Source organism: Eucyclogobius newberryi, unplaced genomic scaffold, assembly GCF_026437365.1.
Source record: "Eucyclogobius newberryi isolate DKJ021-1_F unplaced genomic scaffold, fEucNew1.0.hap1 SCAF_7, whole genome shotgun sequence".
Classification (NCBI taxonomy): Eukaryota; Metazoa; Chordata; class Actinopteri; order Gobiiformes; family Gobiidae; genus Eucyclogobius; species Eucyclogobius newberryi.
In genome coordinates this window covers 19,623,040-19,643,981 of record NW_027316389.1, presented here as the reverse complement: position 1 = coordinate 19,643,981, position 20,942 = coordinate 19,623,040, and the positions used below count along the sequence as shown (strand labels likewise).

Here is a 20,942-nt window from a genome sequence, read left to right as displayed (position 1 = left end):
GAGCGCCCTCTTGTGGTTGTCAGTGTGAAAATAATCAACATGTGAAATGCGGTTGCCAGTGTGAAAATAACAAATAATATCACATAAAAGGTGTGATCCGGTACATCCTTTTAATATTAAAGTTCATGAACAATACTGACTCCAGACTGCGGTTCCATCACAGTTAGATTAATATCCGAACAGCTCCGTATTGACAGTCAAATATCTGGTCAAGTATTCAGCAGACGGCGGTCTGTGAATCCAGTTTTATTTGGCTCATTATAGGCGTCCCAAATACTGCGCATTGTACCGGCGGCGGCTCCCAAGGTCGGACCCTCGCCCGGGCTTTGTGCGGCTAAAGGGGCTCCCGTTTGCTCATCGTCCACACCTCATCAACTCCGGCAGTGAACCCGGACTCCGCTCCCGTCCCCTGCCTTTTTTTTTGGAGGACACGCTCGCAAAATGTCATTGTCCTCCTACAAGTCAGTGGGCCGTGGAAGCAATCAGAAAACGAGGCTTTCTTCCCCGGCCTCTGTAAAAAAAAAGAAAAGAAAAAAATCCCACGGAAAAGCCGCAGTGCATTCTCGAAAAACGCTAAGAGGCTACAATTTCCAAGTGCTAACTCAAGCGGTTCCAGAGTTGCCACGGCTCATGGGTCATACTAATATGGGAAGTTTTAGACGTGGCGTATGCAAACGACTTAATTCATTGCCGTGGTAATTTCTCTGCTTCGTTCTTCAACGTCTTGCTCTGTGATCGGGTCGAACGTGGACGGAGATTTAAATCTTTGATACAGTTGATTTAAGCTTTTAATCATGTTTCCTCATCAAACACTTTTATTTTGCTTCATTCACACTTGTTTACGTGTTCTTGTTTACGAGGCCACATCACCATGAGCCTCAGAAATCACTCAGTTTAAATTTTCCCCTTATTGTTCAGTCACAAGTAGAAATCTGTGTCCTGCCGTGTTTTTAAGTCCGTCAGACTTCTGAGCATTTCTGTCGCCAAATTATGTCCATTACAACTCGTTACTTCAATGGCTTTTATCTTTTGGTGGTCCATTCCCTCTGCTGCAGCTGATTTTATTCATAGGCATCATTCTAAGTTATAAATGATAAAATATGAAACGCCAAAGCAAAAGTACTTGAGAATAAAAGTAATGTATAGTATATAATTTGTCCACTTTAAAGACCTACTTCCATGCAATTTCAGGCTTTAAAATATATAGTATGTAACACATCAAGGGCTCCACCTCACAGCAGAAGTCTGAGGGAAACTCTGGATGTGAACGGGCCAGCAGTGAACGGGCCAGCAGTGAACGGGCCAGGAGGGAACGGGCCAGGAGGGAACGGGCCAGGAGGGAACGGGCCAGGAGGGAACGGGCCAGGAGGGAACGGGCCAGGAGGGAACGTGAACGGACGAGTGAAAGGGCGAGTGAACGGGCGGCGAGGAGGGAACTGGCGAATGAACGTGAACGGGCGAATGAACAGGCCAGCGAACGGGTGGCTGGTTCCCTAATGTAAAGCGCTCCGAGTGCGTTGAAGGTAGAAAAACGCTCTGTAAATGTGACGATTTGTACCATTTCTATCAGATATAATATTGTCAGTTACATCTCTTAACCCCTATTGCCGTCTTATGCTCCGTCGCTTGAAAAACCTCAGCCTCATTCTTATAACGGCTTTGCACTTCCACAGATAAAAACTACTGGGTCCAGGGCTACACGCTGATCTCCAAAGATGTGGAGGATTGCGTCCCGTTATTCCTCAGACACATCGCCAACGACGTCTACGTGTGCGGGAAAACCATCAACCTGCTGAAGATCTGCTGCCCACAGGTTTGGACGTGGACGCTCTTATACAATGCAGCGTTTGATGTATTGATGTAACACAAGCAGATCTCTGGCCTCTGTTAAATCAAGACTCAAACCTTTTTAACTTTAATCTGTTCTGAAAGAGGTCATTTTAGTTTTATTACAGACATTTGTGTCTGACCGTGGCTAAACCAGTTACATGCATGGTTACTGTGGTTACATTATGTATTTATTTCACTACAAACATTCAATGCAGCATTTTTTGGAATTGAATGCATTTCAAATCTACAATTGTCTCCATTTAGTTAGTTTGAATCTTACAGGATTTAATGAACTTCAGAAAATGGAGCTTGAAGTTAAATATTGCGTCAAAAATTCCTGTTTGTATTTTGCTGTTTCAGAAAAATGAATGTAATAGAATGTTTATATTGGTACCAGGCTGTGTGCGCAACTATTCTGAACCAAACTGAACATGAAGAATGGGAAATTAACATGTACATTCACATGTTTATATGAAATAAACCTACAGTGGAAGTATAAAGTAGACGTTACTGCACTTTTCTGTTTTAATCATATTTGTGCTGTTCCTGAACCTCCTTTAACCACAGACCACTTTTATTTTGGGCATTTTTCTGATGAATGGTAAAAAATATCTTCTGAATTTCATTATTAGGATATTCCCACAACGTGCTGAGGTATTCATTTCTATCAGTTTCGCTCTCTCGTAGTATTAAAAATATTTCCGTTAACTTACCGTATTTTCCGCACTATAAGGCCCACTTAAAAGCCTTTAATTTTCCCCCAAAAAAACTCAAAAACTGCTTGATACTCTTTTTTCAAGACTATAAGCCAAAAAATGCATAATAGAGAAGAAAAAAAACATAAATAAGTCGCACCGGAGTATTTATGTATATAAGTATAAGTTGCACTCCGGCCAAAACTATGAAAAAAGGTGTGACTTATAGTCCGGAAAGTACGGTAATTCTGGTTGTGCTCACTGACCTTGAAGCGATTTTGTGGGGTACACGTTTTGTTTGGCTTAATGCGCCTTATAGTCCGGTGCGCCTTATAGTGTGGAAAATATGGTAATTAGCTTGTTTGATCATTCAGTCATCGCTCTGCTTCATCTTGGTGTTAATTTGACTCAACCGTGTCCTGGCGTTGACCCCGTCCATCGAACTAATTGGCATCCTTCCTCTCTGTTGTTTTAGTGTCATTTTCTCTTTCTCCCGTGGAAAGTTTGAGTAAACAACTGCCAGAGAGACTTCCCTTCATGAAGATGTGTTTGTGCTGAATCGACAGTGTAAAAAAAAACTGGCGTGTTTGTTGTTTCGCTCGCAGCACTATATCTGCTGGTCGGAGCTGCCCGCCCCTCGCATCGCCATCACTTTCTCACTGCAGGAGGTGGAGGAGATCGAGAGGGAGTGTGCGGTTTACAGAGGACGCATGGAGCGCATCGCCAAGCACAGCGCCATCAGCAGGGCGGAGCAGGTAATGGCATGCGTACTAGAGGAGGCCACAAACTCAGGACTAAAACCAGGACTAAACAGGAAGTAGTTGCAGGGTTCTTACAGTCATGAAAAATCTGGAAAAGTCACGGAAAATCTGAATCCAATTTCCAGATAAATTGAATTTATTACAAAACTACGTTTTCAAACTATTCTGTAAAATCGAACATTTGCAATTTGTTCTATGTTTAGAATTCTGTTAAAAAAATTGTGCACAGTTTCATTTGGTTAATAAAAGTGAATAATTGATTGAAAATTATGTGTTAATAAGTTTTTCAAGGTCATGGAAAGTTGGGAAATGGCTATGGATCTGTAAGAACCCTGTAGTTAGAGTTTATGCAGCGCTAGCTCTTTTGGCTCTATTAGCTCTTTTGGCTCTTTTAGCTCTATTAGCTCTTATAACTCTATTAGCTCTTATAGCTCTATTAGCACTATTTGCTCTATCGGCTCTATCAGCACTATTAGCACTATTGGCTCTTTTGGCTCTATTAGCTCTTTTGGCTCTATTAGCTCAATTGGCTCTTTTGGCTCTATTAGCTCTTTTGGCTGTATTAGCTCTATTGGCACTATTGGCTCTTTTGGCTCTATTAGCTCTTATAGTTCTATTAGCTCTATTAGCTCTATTGGCTCTATTAGCTCTATTAGCTCTTATAGTTCTATTAGCTCTTTTGGCTCTATTAGCTCTTATAGTTCTATTAGCTCTATTGGCTCTATTGGCTCTATTAGCTCTATTAGCTCTTATAGTTCTATTAGCTCTTTTAGCTCTATTAGCTCTTATAGTTCTATTAGCTCTTTTGGCTCTATTAGCTCTTATAGTTCTATTAGCTCTATTGGCTCTTTTGGCTCTATTAGCTCTATTGGCTCTTTTGGCTCTATTAGCTCTTATAGTTCTATTGGCTCTATTGGCTCTTTTGGCTCTATTAGCTCTATTAGCTCTTATAGCTCTATTGGCTCTTTTGGCTCTATTAGCTCTTATAGCTCTATTAGCTCTATTGGCTCTTTTGGCTCTATTAGCTCTTATAGCTCTATTAGCTCTATTGGCTCTTTTGGCTTTATTAGTTCTATTAGCTCTATTAGCTCTTATAGTTCGCGGCCTTGGCAAAATCTGTTCTTTCCATTTCTGTTTTCAAATGATTTTGTGCTTTAGCGAAAGTAGTCTTAGTCTATTTTATTTTTTTTTTTTTAAACCTTGACCCAATAAGAGCATTAGCTCAGTTTTGGCAGTGTGCGGTGGGAAAGCAGGTGGCGCTGCGCACTCCGTTAACGATGTTTTCTTGTTTGTTTGTTCGATTTAGTTGCAGAGAACGGAACGCGCGCGCCAAGAACTCATCAACCAGGTCCGCGAATCAGCCGCCAAGACTCTGGAGAACATACGCGGTTAGTTTCACATCACCTGGACACTACTAAATCCATTGAATTCTTCTTCCTCTGTGTCACTTCTAAACAACTCCACGAACTCCGGAGGAAGCGGACGTGCAGATTCTTCTTCTGCGTCGCTTAGAGCCTAGAGCGCCCTCTTGTGGTTGTCACTGTGAAGATGACAAATAATATCGCATATAAGATAAGATAAGATAATCCTTTATTGTCCCACATGGGGAAATTCCATTGATGCAACGCAGGTAGATACAGAGGTAGATACAGAAGAAAAGAACAAATAACTTATAGGAAGTTTGAAAAACACTCTCAGTAGAAGATCTCTTATAAAAATCTCAGGATGTCCGCCGGGATAACGTGACGATCTCCGGGTAAGACGACTGTTCTCCGCAGTTTCATGAGTTCCTCCTTTGTGGAAACGCGGTACGGCGCCGGCCGGGGGGGGGGGCCGGGGTGGCTCGGAGCCAGGGCACATCGCGATGACACGAAAACACTCAATCCAGCCGAACAAAGTCAAAACAAGTTGAATTAAAGCCGCACCTTTTTTCATAGTTTTGGCCGGGGTGCGACTTATAGTCTGGAAAATACGGTACATAATGGTGTGTGGACTGTAGTGACTCAAATCAAACAATAAAACCCCAAGAAGGTGCTCAAATCAACTGAAATATGGCTCCAGTTAAGATGGATTATCAACCCGGAATGTGTTACTTACTACAGTGGAACGTTTGCTTTCGTTGTCATTAGCACCGCGAGGTTGTTAGCAACATTTGCGCGACACTGCATTTCACACTGCAGAGGCGCAACGCTAGCAAAGGAGCAGGTTCACAGACAGCAGGGGGCAGTAGAGAGGAATGAAAGAGAAAATGACACTATAAGTACTATTAGTATTTTAACGGGTGAAAAACTTTATCCAATAGCAGGGTGCAGCCGTGTTGGGTTGTCTAACTCGGATAAACTCTGGGTTCTGTGATTCTGGGGTGTTCCATCGTGAATTTACATGACGGAACTCGGAAAACGCCACCTCCTGGACCACCTGGAACACCGCATGAGACCACTTGGTAACACGAAGAAGGATTAATGTGAAAAATTGTCGGAGTCTCCGCTTTAATTATAACTTCCAGCAAAAAACAATGAACAATCAAGTCTTTTGGAGTGACAGGGCCACTCCTGAAGACCTTCTACGACTCTGTGGTGGCATCAGCTCCTGTAGGTGTGGCCTGCTGGAGCAGCAGCATCACAGAGAGGGAGAGGAGGAAGCTGGACAAAGCTCCGTCCTGGGCTGCGCTCTGGACTCGGTGCAGGAGGTGGGGGACAGAAGGGTCCTGGCTAAATTCACATCTATGCTGGACTATGAGTCTCACCCCCTGCAGGACACTCTGTCCGCTCTGGAGAGCAGCTTCAGTGAGAGACTGATCCACCCTCGCTGTGTGAAGGAGACGTTTCACAGGTCTTTCCTTCTGCTGCTGTCAGACTCTACAACAAACAGTTAGCCCTGAACATGTGTATACTCTCATATTCATGTGCAATACTCTGGCTTAATGTCAATCATATTGGTGCAATATTCTCTGTTGGTGCAATATTCCCTGTCCATACAACTGCTGTAAATAAGAGTGTTACTTACTATGTTCTTTTTTTTCTTTTAAGAATATAAGGTTTTCTTTTTTCTTTTGTAAGAGCTCCTCTATTAAGAGTGTTTAAAAAAAAAGTCTTCCTCTATAAGTTATCTGTTCTCTCACTTCTGTACTTACTTGTGCGACACTGAAATGTCCTCACTGTGTGGACTAATAAAGGCTTATCTTAAGTCTCAAACTGTTTGAATAACATCCATAGAGCACACACAGCAATTTCCTCTTCTTCTTCTTCATCAACTTCTTCAATATAAATGTACAGTTTGTGTGTGTGTGTACGTGTCCACCTTAATAATATTAATTTGTGTTGATAATGACAGTCTTATTGTTTGGCCATTGTGGTATCAAAATATCGGTATTTATCATCAAAAGGAAATTCAACAACAATTTCAGGTTTTCATCTTTATCTAGAAGCCTTCAAACTAAAATATATTGTATTATATTGTAATAAATATTTACACACAAAAAGACAACTATAAAAACAACAAACAAAAAAATTAACACTTTCACTTTCATCACTTCACATCTTTATATTGCCTTCAGAGCTTGCTTTAAACAAACTGCTTTCTCCAAGAGTTTGATTGGTTAAACCCACCCGTCACTCACTGGTTGCATTACAGACTCTGACCAACAGGGGGAGTGGTTTAAGTGTCTGTGTTGATACATCGCCTCGAAGAAGCAGAGAGAGAAGAGCAACAACAACAACAACAACAACAATACCTCGTGCACTTGGATGCCAACTGCCATAAAAAACAACAACGACAACAGTTTGGATATTACGGCAACATAGAGGAACGCCTCGGTCCGTATGACGGGGAAGAAGAAGAGGAAACGTGACCTGGTCGGTGACGATATGAACAGCGGGGAGGACTCCCCTGGAGCCACTGATCCTGTGCAGCGTAGGGCGTCTTCTTGCTCGTCTATGGAGGGCTCTCTCAGTGAGGAGCAGGGCGGGGGGGTTGCAGATGTCGGGGATGTGAGTTCAGAGTGTAAGGTGTTCATAAAGCTCGCGCAGGATAATGCGTCCTTTAAGGGGTGGGATCCGATGGCGTTGACAAGGAGCCTGACTGTAGCTGTGGGAGTGGTCAAGCATGCGAGTGTCCTTAGGGATGGCTCGCTGCTGGTCGTGTGCAAGGACGTGGCTCAGCAAGGGAAGGCGATTGAAGCTAAGTGTCTGGGGGGGAAGGACATTCTTGTGTCTGATGCTGTAAGAGGCACGGTCAGGGGAGTTATAGTAGGCGTCCCTACGACGACATCTGTGGATGACATAAAGGAGAATTTGACTGGAGCTAAGGTGGTGGATGCTAGGCGGTTGAAGATGACCCGGGATGGGGTAAGGTGTGACAGCCTGTCGATAATGATTAGATTTGAAAGTGGGATCCTGCCTCGTGTGGTGTGCGTTGGGTACATGCGCTATGGCGTACGCCCATATGTTCTGCCGCCCCTGCGTTGCTTCAAGTGCCAGCGCTTTGGGCATATTGCAGCGGTCTGTAGAGGGAAGCAGAAGTGTGGTAAATGTGCAGGAGACCACGAGTATGGGAAGTGTGACGACGGAGCAAAACTCAAGTGCTGTAACTGTGGGGGAGAGCATAGCTCTGCCTACGGGGGATGCGTGTTCAGCAAGAGGGCTGCTGAGGTGCAAAAAGTTAGAGCCTCTCAAGGCATATCCTACGCGGATGCGGTCAAGAAGGTGTCTGGTAGTCAGGTGACGGTGGATGCAGTGGGGGCTGCCAGTGCTGCTGGTGTCCTAGGCGACAGGGGAGGGGGCAGCGTTGCCCGCGGCCAGGGGGAGGTCCCCACTGGGATGCCTGTGAGTGTGGCTTCCACGGGCAGAGGCCCTGTGGGTGCGGAGGATGTACTGGTTGTGAAGAGGAAAGATTTCTTCCTCTTTATAGTGGAAGTGATTAACTGTACTGGGCAAACCAAGAAGAGATCCGAAAAGACTAAGATCATCGCTAAGGCTGCAGGGAAGTACTTTGGAGCTGGGGCCCCCGAGTGGACGGAGATAGAGGATGCGCTGCGGGAGGGCGCCCTGCCCCATTCTGGCAGTGGGAGTGGGGGGGCTCCCGATGCGCCGTCAGGTTCCGGGGGCTCATAATGGCGGTGGTTGTCTTGCAATGGAATGCGCGTAGTCTTCGTGCTAATGGCCAGGAATTTAAGCATTTTGTCTCTACCTTGTTGAACAAGCCTCACGTTATGTGCGTGCAGGAGACTTGGTTACGACCTAGGTGGGGTTTTGGGATACAAGGGTATGTGTGTGTTAGGAATGATAGGGAGCAGGGTAGAGGCGGAGGTGTGGCTGTGTTTGTCCGAGATGACCTAAATTACGTTGTTGTCAGTGTGAGTAAAGCGCCGGAGGCCCTGGCGGTGAGGGTCTGGCTGGGTGGTGAAGCTGTTACTGTGGTTAACCTTTATAATCCGTGTGGTGAGTTAACGCTAGAGTCCTTACATAGTATCGGTAAGGATGTTCGGGGAAAGGCCGTGTGGTGTGGGGATTTTAATGCGCATAGCGCTTTGTGGGGCGGTAGTGGTACCGATAGGTATGGGCAGGTGGTAGAGGGTTTTATCAATCAAAGGGAGTTGGTTTGTCTGAATGATGGGGGTGGGACCCGCTATGATATGGGGACCGGTGCGGAAAGTGCAATAGATCTTACACTTGTGTCCAAGGAGTTAGCTGGTGTTTGTAGTTGGGAGGTTCTTGGTAATCTTTCTTTTGGTAGCGATCACTATCTAGTCCGCACCGTGATTGGCTTTGGGAGCTGTGTGGTCAGGGGGACGAGGATCCTGAGGTGGCAGTTGGCAAGGGCGAACTGGGGGGCTTTCCTGAGGAAAGCTGATGATGGTTCTAGGGTTCTGCAGGAAGGAGGATTGACTCAGGTGGATGATCTCAATAGTGCAATTGTCTCGCTCATCACGCAGTCAGCGGTAGGCACGATTCCTAAGAGTGGTGGTAGTGGACATAGGAAGCGGGTGCCGTGGTGGACTGAAGCATGTGGTCATGCTGTTAGGGCGAGAAATGCGGCGTTTCGCCGGCTAAGGGTTGCCCACACTGAGGGTGCCCTCATTGACTACAAGAGGGCCCGCGCTGTTGTGCGGAAAACTGTGAGAACGGCCAAGAGTGCCTATTGGAGGCGGTATTGTTCCAAAATTGGGAGAGAAACGCGTCTCGGGGATGTTTGGGGGATGATTAAGCGGATGCATGGGGTTGAGCGCCGTCATGGGACCCCGGTCCTAATACTGAATGGTGTTGAAGCAGTCAGCGACGTTGACAAAGCTGAACTGTTGGCCAGCACCTTTGTGTCGGTGCACAGCTCTGACAATCTCTCACCTGCGGAAAGGCACTACAGGGAGAGTACTTTGGCCCAGAATTCTGAGCTGATTGGGCACCAGCCTTCGACTCAAGATGACCTTGACCTTCCGTTTAGTTTGTTTGAGCTAAGGAGAGCACTTTCTAAGGCGAAACAGACAGCCCCGGGTAAAGATGAGGTGTGCTATGACATGCTCTCTCATTTGACTGATGACACGCTTGGGCTAGTCCTGGGTCTTTTCAACCGTGTTTGGGATTCAGGTTGTGTTCCATCTGCGTGGCAACAGTCTACGGTGGTGCCGGTTCTGGAGCCGGGTAGGCCAGCGTCTGACCCTTCAAGTTATAGGCCGATTGCCTTGACGTCGCAGCTCGGGAAAACGATGGAGCGCATGGTTACCGAGCGGTTGGATTACTTCTTGGAGAGTCAGGGTTTGCTTCCCGCGCACCAGAGTGGTTTCCGTAGGGGCAGGAACACCATGGATTCCGTGTTGTGTTTGGAATCTGATATCCAGCTGGCCAGGGCTCAGAAAGAAAAGGTTATTGCGGTGCTCTTTGATGTGGAGAAGGCGTACGATATGGTTTGGAAGGATGGGCTCCTCATTAAGCTGCGGAAGTGTGGTGTGAAGGGTAAACTGTTTAACTGGGTCCGGAGCTTTCTGTCTGGCCGGCGTATCCAAACCAGAGTGGGCGCTGCTTACTCTGGGGTCTATGGGGTGGAGAATGGGATCCCGCAGGGGAGTGTGTGTAGCCCTATCTTGTTCAATGTTATGATTAAGGACATCTTTGACGACGTGGATGGGTCTGTTGGGAGGAGCCTTTATGCTGACGATGGCGCTCTATGGGTGAGAGGGAGGAATCTCCGGTTTTACGAGGCGAAACTGCAAAGGGCAATACAGCAGGTGGAGCAGTGGACCCTGAAGTGGGGGTTTAAACTGTCCGTACGGAAGTCTCAAGTGATCTGTTTCTTCAATGGGCATAGGGACGTCTCCCTTCGACTGCATGGGCAGGTGCTCGAACAGGTCAGGGAGGTGAGGTTCTTGGGGGTCACCTTTGACGAGAGGCTTAGTTGGCGTCGGCACATTGATGAGGTCAGTGGTAAATGCAAAAGGGTGAATAACTTGCTTCGTTGTCTATCCGGCCAGGACTGGGGGGCCAGCAGAAGGTCGCTCCTGGGTATTTATCGGGCCGTCATGAGGGCGGCTATTGATTATGGCTGTATAGCCTACATGTCTGCGGCTGAGACTAACTTAAAGAAGCTTGATGTGGAGCAAGCCCAGGCCTTGCACATCTGCTGTAGGGCTTTTAGGACCTCCCCTGTCTCGGCGCTGCAGGTTGAGTTGGGGGAATTGCCGTTACGGCTCCGGAGGCTAGAACTTCTGTTGGCTTACTGGGTGAATGTGCAAGGTCATACGAGCTCTCACCCGGTGAGGGACTTTCTCAGGGTTGATGGGGGGCAGAGTGAGGCTGGCGGTATGGTTTTTAGCCAGGTAGGAAATGCGAAGGCGCGGCTTGCGGGGGTTGGTGATCTGCGTGTGAGCCCGTCGGTGGCTTTGTCTGCTATAGCTCCGTGGAAGTTTGTCCCGGCTCCTGTTGATGTTAGCTTGCATGGCAAGCTTAGAGGAGTCGCTGGGAGGGCACCGCAGTTTGCCGTTCAAGCGCTCATCGATAAGCACTCAGGTGATGTGTTTATTTATACCGACGGGTCTAGGGATCCTGAGAGTGGGCGTACTGGCGCCGCTTATTTTGTGCCTGACCTGGGGCTAGCGGTCAAGAAGAGGTTGACAGATCGCCTTTCTGTTTTCACGTCGGAACTTATAGCGATACGGTTGGCGTTGGAATGGGCGGAATCTGCTTTGCAGTGTTGCGGCATTGTGGTGGCCTCTGACAGCCTTTCTGCATTGCAAAGCATTAAATCTGGGAAATCGGATTGCAGACAGGATGTGTTGAATGGCATCTTCTGTCTGATGTTCTCCCTGTCCAGGAAGGATGTGAGGGTTTCCTTCATTTGGGTCCCTGCGCATGTGGGGGTGGATGGTAACGAAATGGCTGATGCACTGGCTAAACGTTCCCTTCGGCGGCCATCAATTGATGTGGCGGTTGAGTTGGGCAAGTCTGAAATCAAGCCCGTTATCAAGAGTCATGTGGTCGGCCTTTGGCAGGAATTTTGGAGCCACTGTGTTACTGGACGGCATCTCTATCACATACAGGGTAGTGTGGGTCCTTGCGGGTCTATGGGCAGGAACGCGTGGGAGGAAAGGGCCTTCGCCCGCATGAGTATTGGCCATACTGGACTCAATTGGTCACTGAGTAGGATAGGCAAACATCCGACCGGTCTGTGTGGTCACTGTCGGGTGCCAGAGACTGTCGAGCATGTGCTGATTTGCTGTGAGGCTTATGATAGGGAAAGGGCCGGGTTGGCCTTGTGGTTTCGGAATAATGGGCGGGAGTTCAATCTGCGGAACGTTCTGGCGATCTAGTCACAGGGTTTGTGTCAGGCTGTGGTAGCTTACTTATGTAGCACAGGGCTGGGTAAACGTTTATAGAGGTGGGGGGTGTTGGAGACTGAGCCGAGGATGAGGAGCAAGAGGATGTTCTAACGCGCTTGGACTTCATGGGCCTAGAAACGCCAAAGTGATGGAAGAAGGACTTCTAAAGGATAAAACGACAAAGACGTCCCATGACCGCATGGGCTTTGTAAAACAACAAAGACGTCCCATGATCTCATGGGCTTTGTACTTCCAAAGCACCGAACGTCAAAGAGGGCGAGGAAGGTGAAGAAGAGTCTCCCTGGAATAAGGCCGGTTGGTCTCTGACACAACTGATTTGCTGTGAGGCTTATGATAGGGAAAGGGCCGGGTTGGCCTTGTGGTTTCGGAATAATGGGCGGGAGTTCAATCTGCGGAACGTTCTGGCGATCCAGTCACAGGGTTTGTGTCAGGCTGTGGTTGCTTACTTATGTAGCACAGGGCTGGGTAAACGTTTATAGAGGTGGGGGGTGTTGGAGACTGAGCCGAGGATGAGGAGCAAGAGGATGTTCTAACGCGCTTGGACTTCATGGGCCTAGAAACGCCAAAGTGATGGAAGAAGGACTTCTAAAGGATAAAACGACAAAGACGTCCCATGACCTCATGGGCTTTGTAAAACAACAAAGACGTCCCATGATCTCATGGGCTTTGTACTTCCAAAGCACCGAACGTCAAAGAGGGCGAGGAAGGTGAAGAAGAGTCTCCCTGGAATAAAGCCGGTTGGTCTCTGACACAACAACTATTCTAGTCACAAAAACACATCATGACCTCATGGGCTTTGTAACGTCAAAGCGATGGGAGGAGTACTTTTACGGACTACGACAGAGTCTGAGGACTACGAAACGTCTGAGGAATAAAGTCTGGCGGTAATGCAACACTCGTGCACTTGGATGCCAACTGCCATAAAAAACTACAACGACAACAGTTTGGATATTACGGCAACATAGAGGAACGCCTCGGTCCGTATGATGGGGAAGAAGAAGAGGAAGCGTGACCTGGTCGGTGACGATATGAACAGCGGGGAGGACTCCCCTGGAGCCACTGATCCTGTGCAGCGTAGGGCGTCTTCTTGCTCGTCTATGGAGGGCTCTCTCAGTGAGGAGCAGGGCGGGGGGGTTGCAGATGTCGGGGATGTGAGTTCAGAGTGTAAGGTGTTCATAAAGCTCGCGCAGGATAATGCGTCCTTTAAGGGGTGGGATCCGATGGCGTTGACAAGGAGCCTGACTGTAGCTGTGGGAGTGGTCAAGCATGCGAGTGTCCTTAGGGATGGCTCGCTGCTGGTTGTGTGCAAGGACGTGGCTCAGCAAAGGAAGGCGATTGAAGCTAAGTGTCTGGGTGGGAAGGACATTCTTGTGTCTGATGCTGTAAGAGGCACGGTCAGGGGAGTTATAGTAGGCGTCCCTACGACGACATCTGTGGATGACATAAAGGAGAATTTGACTGGAGCTAAGGTGGTGGATGCTAGGCGGTTGAAGATGACCCGGGATGGGGTAAGGTGTGACAGCCTGTCGATAATGATTAGATTTGAAGGTGGGATCCTGCCTCGTGTGGTGTGCGTTGGGTACATGCGCTATGGCGTGCGCCCATATGTTCTGCCGCCCCTGCGTTGCTTCAAGTGCCAGCGCTTTGGGCATATTGCAGCGGTCTGTAGAGGGAAGCAGAAGTGTGGTAAATGTGCAGGAGACCACGAGTATGGGAAGTGTGACGACGGAGCAAAACTCAAGTGCTGTAACTGTGGGGGAGAGCATAGCTCTGCCTACGGGGGATGCGTGTTCAGCAAGTGGACTGCGGAGGTGCAAAAAGTTAGAGCCTCTCAAGGCATATCCTACGCGGATGCGGTCAAGAAGGTGTCTGGTAGTCAGGTGACGGTGGATGCAGTGGGGGCTGCCAGTGCTGCTGGTGTCCTAGGCGACAGGGGAGGGGGCAGCGTTGCCCGCAGCCAGGGGGAGGTCCCCACTGGGATGCCCGTGAGTGTGGCTTCCACGGGCAGAGGCCCTGTGGGTGCGGAGGATGTACTGGTTGTGAAGAGGAAAGATTTCTTCCTCTTTATAGTGGAAGTGATTAACTGTACTGGGCAAACCAAGAAGAGATCCGAAAAGACTAAGATCATCGCTAAGGCTGCAGGGAAGTACTTTGGAGCTGGGGGCCCCGAGTGGACGGAGATAGAGGATGCGCTGCGGGAGGGCGCCCTGCCCCATTCTGGCAGTGGGAGTGGGGGGGCTCCCGATGCGCCGTCAGGTTCCGGGGGCTCATAATGGCGGTGGTTGTCTTGCAATGGAATGCGCGTAGTCTTCGTGCTAATGGCCAGGAATTTAAGCATTTTGTCTCTACCTTGTTGAACAAGCCTCACGTTATGTGCGTGCAGGAGACTTGGTTACGACCTAGGTGGGGTTTTGGGATACAAGGGTATGTGTGTGTTAGGAATGATAGGGAGCAGGGTAGAGGCGGAGGTGTGGCTGTGTTTGTCCGAGATGACCTAAATTACGTTGTTGTCAGTGTGAGTAAAGCGCCGGAGGCCCTGGCGGTGAGGGTCTGGCTGGGTGGTGAAGCTGTTACTGTGGTTAACCTTTATAATCCGTGTGGTGAGTTAACGTTAGAGTCCTTACATAGTATCGGTAAGGATGTTCGGGGAAAGGCCGTGTGGTGTGGGGATTTTAATGCGCATAGCGCTTTGTGGGGCGGTAGTGGTACCGATAGGTATGGGCAGGTGGTAGAGGGTTTTATCAATCAAAGGGAGTTGGTTTGTCTGAATGATGGGGGTGGGACCCGCTATGATATGGGGACCGGTGCGGAAAGTGCAATAGATCTTACACTTGTGTCCAAGGAGTTAGCTGGTGTTTGTAGTTGGGAGGTTCTTGGTAATCTTTCTTTTGGTAGCGATCACTATCTAGTCCGCACCGTGATTGGCTTTGGGAGCTGTGTGGTCAGGGGGACGAGGATCCAGAGGTGGCAGTTGGCAAGGGCGAACTGGGGGGCTTTCCTGAGGAAAGCTGATGATGGTTCTAGGGTTCTGCAGGAAGGAGGATTGACTCAGGTGGATGATCTCAATAGTGCAATTGTCTCGCTCATCACGCAGTCAGCGGTAGGCACGATTCCTAAGAGTGGTGGTAGTGGACATAGGAAGCGGGTGCCGTGGTGGACTGAAGCATGTGGTCATGCTGTTAGGGCGAGAAATGCGGCGTTTCGCCGGCTAAGGGTTGCCCACACTGAGGGTGCCCTCATTGACTACAAGAGGGCCCGCGCTGTTGTGCGGAAAACTGTGAGAACGGCCAAGAGTGCCTATTGGAGGCGGTATTGTTCCAAAATTGGGAGAGAAACGCGTCTCGGGGATGTTTGGGGGATGATTAAGCGGATGCATGGGGTTGAGCGCCGTCGTGGGACCCCGGTCCTAATACTGAATGGTGTTGAAGCAGTCAGCGACGTTGACAAAGCTGAACTGTTGGCCAGCACCTTTGTGTCGGTGCACAGCTCTGACAATCTCTCACCTGCGGAAAGGCACTACAGGGAGAGTACTTTGGCCCAGAATTCTGAGCTGATTGGGCACCAGCCTTCGACTCAAGATGACCTTGACCTTCCGTTTAGTTTGTTTGAGCTAAGGAGAGCACTTTCTAAGGCGAAACAGACAGCCCCGGGTAAAGATGAGGTGTGCTATGACATGCTCTCTCATTTGACTGATGACACGCTTGGGCTAGTCCTGGGTCTTTTCAACCGTGTTTGGGATTCAGGTTGTGTTCCATCTGCGTGGAAACAGTCTACGGTGGTGCCGGTTCTGAAGCCGGGTAGGCCAGCGTCTGACCCTTCAAGTTATAGGCCGATTGCCTTGACGTCGCAGCTCGGGAAAACGATGGAGCGCATGGTTACCGAGCGGTTGGATTACTTCTTGGAGAGTCAGGGTTTGCTTCCCGCGCACCAGAGTGGTTTCCGTAGGGGCAGGAACACCATGGATTCCGTGTTGTGTTTGGAATCTGATATCCAGCTGGCCAGGGCTCAGAAAGAAAAGGTTATTGCGGTGCTCTTTGATGTGGAGAAGGCGTACGATATGGTTTGGAAGGATGGGCTCCTCATTAAGCTGCGGAAGTGTGGTGTGAAGGGTAAACTGTTTAACTGGGTCCGGAGCTTTCTGTCTGGCCGGCGTATCCAAACCAGAGTGGGCGCTGCTTACTCTGGGGTCTATGGGGTGGAGAATGGGATCCCGCAGGGGAGTGTGTGTAGCCCTATCTTGTTCAATGTTATGATTAAGGACATCTTTGACGACGTGGATGGGTCTGTTGGGAGGAGCCTTTATGCTGACGATGGCGCTCTATGGGTGAGAGGGAGGAATCTCCGGTTTTACGAGGCGAAACTGCAAAGGGCAATACAGCAGGTGGAGCAGTGGACCCTGAAGTGGGGGTTTAAACTGTCCGTACGGAAGTCTCAAGTGATCTGTTTCTTCAATGGACATAGGGACGTCTCCCTTCGACTGCATGGGCAGGTGCTCGAACAGGTCAGGGAGGTGAGGTTCTTGGGGGTCACCTTTGACGAGAGGCTTAGTTGGCGTCGGCACATTGATGAGGTCAGTGGTAAATGCAAAAGGGTGAATAACTTGCTTCGTTGTCTATCCGGCCAGGACTGGGGGGCCAGCAGAAGGTCGCTCCTGGGTATTTATCGGGCCGTCATGAGGGCGGCTATTGATTATGGCTGTATAGCCTACATGTCTGCGGCTGAAACTAACTTAAAGAAGCTTGATGTGGAGCAAGCCCAGGCCTTGCGCATCTGCTGTAGGGCTTTTAGGACCTCCCCTGTCTCGGCGCTGCAGGTTGAGTTGGGGGAATTGCCGTTACGGCTCCGGAGGCTGGAACTTCTGTTGGCTTACTGGGTGAATGTGCAAGGTCATACGAGCTCTCACCCGGTGAGGGACTTTCTCAGGGTTGATGGGGGGCAGAGTGAGGCTGGCGGTATGATTTTCAGCCAGGTAGGAAATGCGAAGGCGCGGCTTGCGGGGGTTGGTGATCTGCGTGTGAGCCCGTCGGTGGCTTTGTCTGCTATAGCTCCGTGGAAGTTTGTCCCGGCTCCTGTTGATGTTAGCTTGCATGGCAAGCTTAGAGGAGTCGCTGGGAGGGCACCGCAGTTTGCCGTTCAAGCGCTCATCGATAAGCACTCAGGTGATGTGTTTATTTATACCGACGGGTCTAGGGATCCTGAGAGTGGGCGTACTGGCGCCGCTTATTTTGTGCCTGACCTGGGGCTAGCGGTCAAGAAGAGGTTGACAGATCGCCTTTCTGTTTTCACGTTGGAACTTATAGCGATACGGTTGGCGTTGGAATGGGCGGAATCTGCTTTGCAGTGTTGCGGCATTGTGGTGGCCTCTGACAGCCTTTCTGCATTGCAAAGCATTAAATCTGGGAAATCGGATTGCAGACAGGATGTGTTGAATGGCATCTTCTGTCTGATGCTCTCCCTGTCCAGGAAGGATGTGAGGGTTTCCTTCATTTGGGTCCCTGCGCATGTGGGGGTGGATGGTAACGAAATGGCTGATGCACTGGCTAAACGTTCCCTTCGGCGGCCATCAATTGATGTGGCGGTTGAGTTAAGCAAATCTGAAATCAAGCCTGTTATCAAGAGTCATGTGGTCGGCCTTTGGCAGGAATTTTGGAGCCACTGTGTTACTGGACGGCATCTCTATCACATACAGGGTAGTGTGGGTCCTTGCGGGTCTATGGGCAGGAACGCGTGGGAGGAAAGGGCCTTCGCCCGCATGAGGATTGGCCATACTGGACTCAATTGGTCACTGAGTAGGATAGGCAAACATCCGACCGGTCTGTGTGGTCACTGTCGGGTGCCAGAGACTGTCGAGCATGTGCTGATTTGCTGTGAGGCTTATGATAGGGAAAGGGCCGGGTTGGCCTTGTGGTTTCGGAATAATGGGCGGGAGTTCAATCTGCGGAACGTTCTGGCGATCCAGTCACAGGGTTTGTGTCAGGCTGTGGTTGCTTACTTATGTAGCACAGGGCTGGGTAAACGTTTATAGAGGTGGGGGGTGGTGGAGACTGAGCCGAGGATGAGGAGCAAGAGGATGTTCTAACGCGCTTGGACTTCATGGGCCTAGAAACGCCAAAGTGATGGAAGAAGGACTTCTAAAGGATAAAACGACAAAGACGTCCCATGACCTCATGGGCTTTGTAAAACAACAAAGACGTCCCATGATCTCATGGGCTTTGTACTTCCAAAGCACCGAACGTCAAAGAGGGCGAGGAAGGTGAAGAAGAGTCTCCCTGGAATAAAGCCGGTTGGTCTCTGACACAACAACTATTCTAGTCACAAAAACACATCATGACCTCATGGGCTTTGTAACGCCAAAGCGATGGGAGGAGTACTTTTACGGACTACGACAGAGTCTGAGGACTACGAAACGTCTGAGGAATAAAGTCTGGCGGTAATGCAACACTCGGATGCCAACCGCCATAAAACAACAACAACAACAACAACAACACTCGGATGCCAACCGCCATAAAACAACAACAACAACAACAACAACAACACAACAACTATTCTAGTCACAAAAACACATCATGACCTCATGGGCTTTGTAACGCCAAAGCAATGGGAGGAGTACTTTTACGGACTACGACAGAGTCTGAGGACTACGAAACGTCTGAGGAATAAAGTCTGGCGGTAATGCAACACTCGGATGCCAACCGCCATAAAACAACAACAACAACAACATCGCCTCCTCAAAATATCACAATATACGATTATATTGAAACTACTAAACGCCACTGACGCGATGGCTCTGAAGCCGCAGAATCCAAGTTAAGACTTTATATTTCTTATAAACAAATACACAGCCAAATGAAACGCTTTGCAGTATTTATAATTTGTAACTCATTCGACTCTCTTAAGCTCAGATCGCACTGTGCGTCATAAAAATAACAAAAACAAAACAAATCCTTTGCTAAGAAAATGTACACACAATACAAAAAATATTGTTCCATCTCTTCTTTATTGAGCGATAAATTGATATTGTAATTATCGTGACTTGTCAATAAACGACAGCACCGAATAAACACGTAACAATCTCTCCAAACACTTTTTATGTCACGCTCTGATTTATGCCGCTTCCCCCACAAGCAGATGGCGGCGTTATTATTTGACGCCGCCGCTGTTCTCTGCGTCGTGGCGGGGGTATGATCTCACTTCGCCCTCTCTCACCCCCTGCAGGGCGCCAGGTGTCACAGCGTCTGGCAGAGGAGGCCAAGAAGAGGAAGCGATTCGAGGAGATGAAGCTGCACTTGGAGCAGGAGCAGGAGGTAGAAGCTGCGAGCGCACAGCAAGTCTGTGTTCAACTCGGGAAGAAATCGCTCAACTAGTAATCACAGTATTTGGAATCATTTGCATGTGATTAAAAACACTGATTACAAAACATAGGGATGTGCGCGACGTTGACAAAAGTGAATCTCAATTACGAAATACAGACGATAGTTTAACAATGCATCAAATGTGTCGTAAATGTCTTGTTTGAGGTTCAAGTATTGCTCAAAACATGAATGGACCATAAATGTACCGTATTTTCCGAACTATAAGTCGCACCTTTTTTTTCCCCATAGTTTTGGCCGGGGTGCGACTTATACTTATACTTATATACTTATACTCCGGAGAGACTTATATGTGATATTATTTGTTATTTTCACACTTGCAACTGCATTTCATACTCCAGTGCAACTTATATATGTTTTTTCTTCTCTATTATGCAATTTTTGGCTGGTGCGACTTATACTTCGGTGCGACTTATAGTCCGGAAAATACGGTATTGCTCAAAACATGAATGGACCATAAATTTAACCACAAAAGGGCAGAAATATCATGTCATAATCTGGTTTGGGAGCTTAAACTAGACATTTCTATCTCTTTTTGAAGTAATATTTAGTAGTTTTATCACATTGTCGACAATATAGTCATTATAATTTTGCACACACCTCCAAAACAACAATTGTGATATAATCTATATTTTATATCCTCGACCTCTGTTGGAACAATTTAAAATTTTTAAGTCATTTTAAAGTGGAGATTACAAATTGAAACGCTCTGTTTTATCCTCCTGAGAGTGTAATTCCTCCAACACCAAGAATATGATACAATAACATCACCGCAATTTTAAAACAAATGTATAAATATAATTTAATTTCCTTGCAGTATCAGAACTATCGCTTTTTTGTGGATGTTTTTGACTCTTTTGGTATTGTGTTTATTGCGAGGCGTGTTGTCAGAATGTTTTTAACAACAGTTCCAGGTGCAAAGCGTATTACGATGTGTAACTTTATTGCGTTCACGGTTCTCAGTGGCGAACTGCGACCAAGAAGAGGCTGGAGGAGGACGATTACAGTTACGCTCGAGAGCTGAGGGACCGAGAGAAGAGACTGCAGGCCCTCGAGGAGCAACTGGAGCAACAGGCCAGGTGATTTGTTTATTCCTGATACTTAAAATACTGAAATACAGTATTGGCACAATTACACATGTTTACACATGTATGCAGAATTGAAGAAGAAAATGTGAACCATAATATTGAAAATCCTGAAATGGCCTAATTTTAAAGCAGGATAATCCCATTAAATAATTTTCTAAAACAAAACAAACAAGATCTGAGCCACAATAATAAAATAAATACAATAAACAAAAACAATAAATACAATAAAATAATTAAAGTAAATACATACATAAAAATGATAAAAATGATAAATAAATAAATAAATGATAAATATAAATAAAATGATGGTAGATGGAATCATTTTAGTACTTAGGCTACCCCAAATAAATTGTCTGTTTGCTGTAACCCGA

The 20,942-nt window shown here is 47.7% G+C and overlaps 1 protein-coding gene across 1 annotated transcript in view; it reads left to right on the top strand.

Annotated features, from left to right (window-relative positions):
* tubgcp6 (tubulin gamma complex component 6) overlaps window positions 1-20,942 on the top strand; it is a 60,026-nt gene that overhangs the window by 13,048 nt on the left and 26,036 nt on the right. The window contains exons 9-13 of the mRNA XM_072434845.1: window positions 1,674-1,813; window positions 3,131-3,280; window positions 4,593-4,674; window positions 19,329-19,417; window positions 20,447-20,562. Coding sequence (XP_072290946.1) covers window positions 1,674-1,813; window positions 3,131-3,280; window positions 4,593-4,674; window positions 19,329-19,417; window positions 20,447-20,562 — 577 coding nt within the window. The remainder of the gene's footprint in view (window positions 1-1,673; window positions 1,814-3,130; window positions 3,281-4,592; window positions 4,675-19,328; window positions 19,418-20,446; window positions 20,563-20,942) is intronic.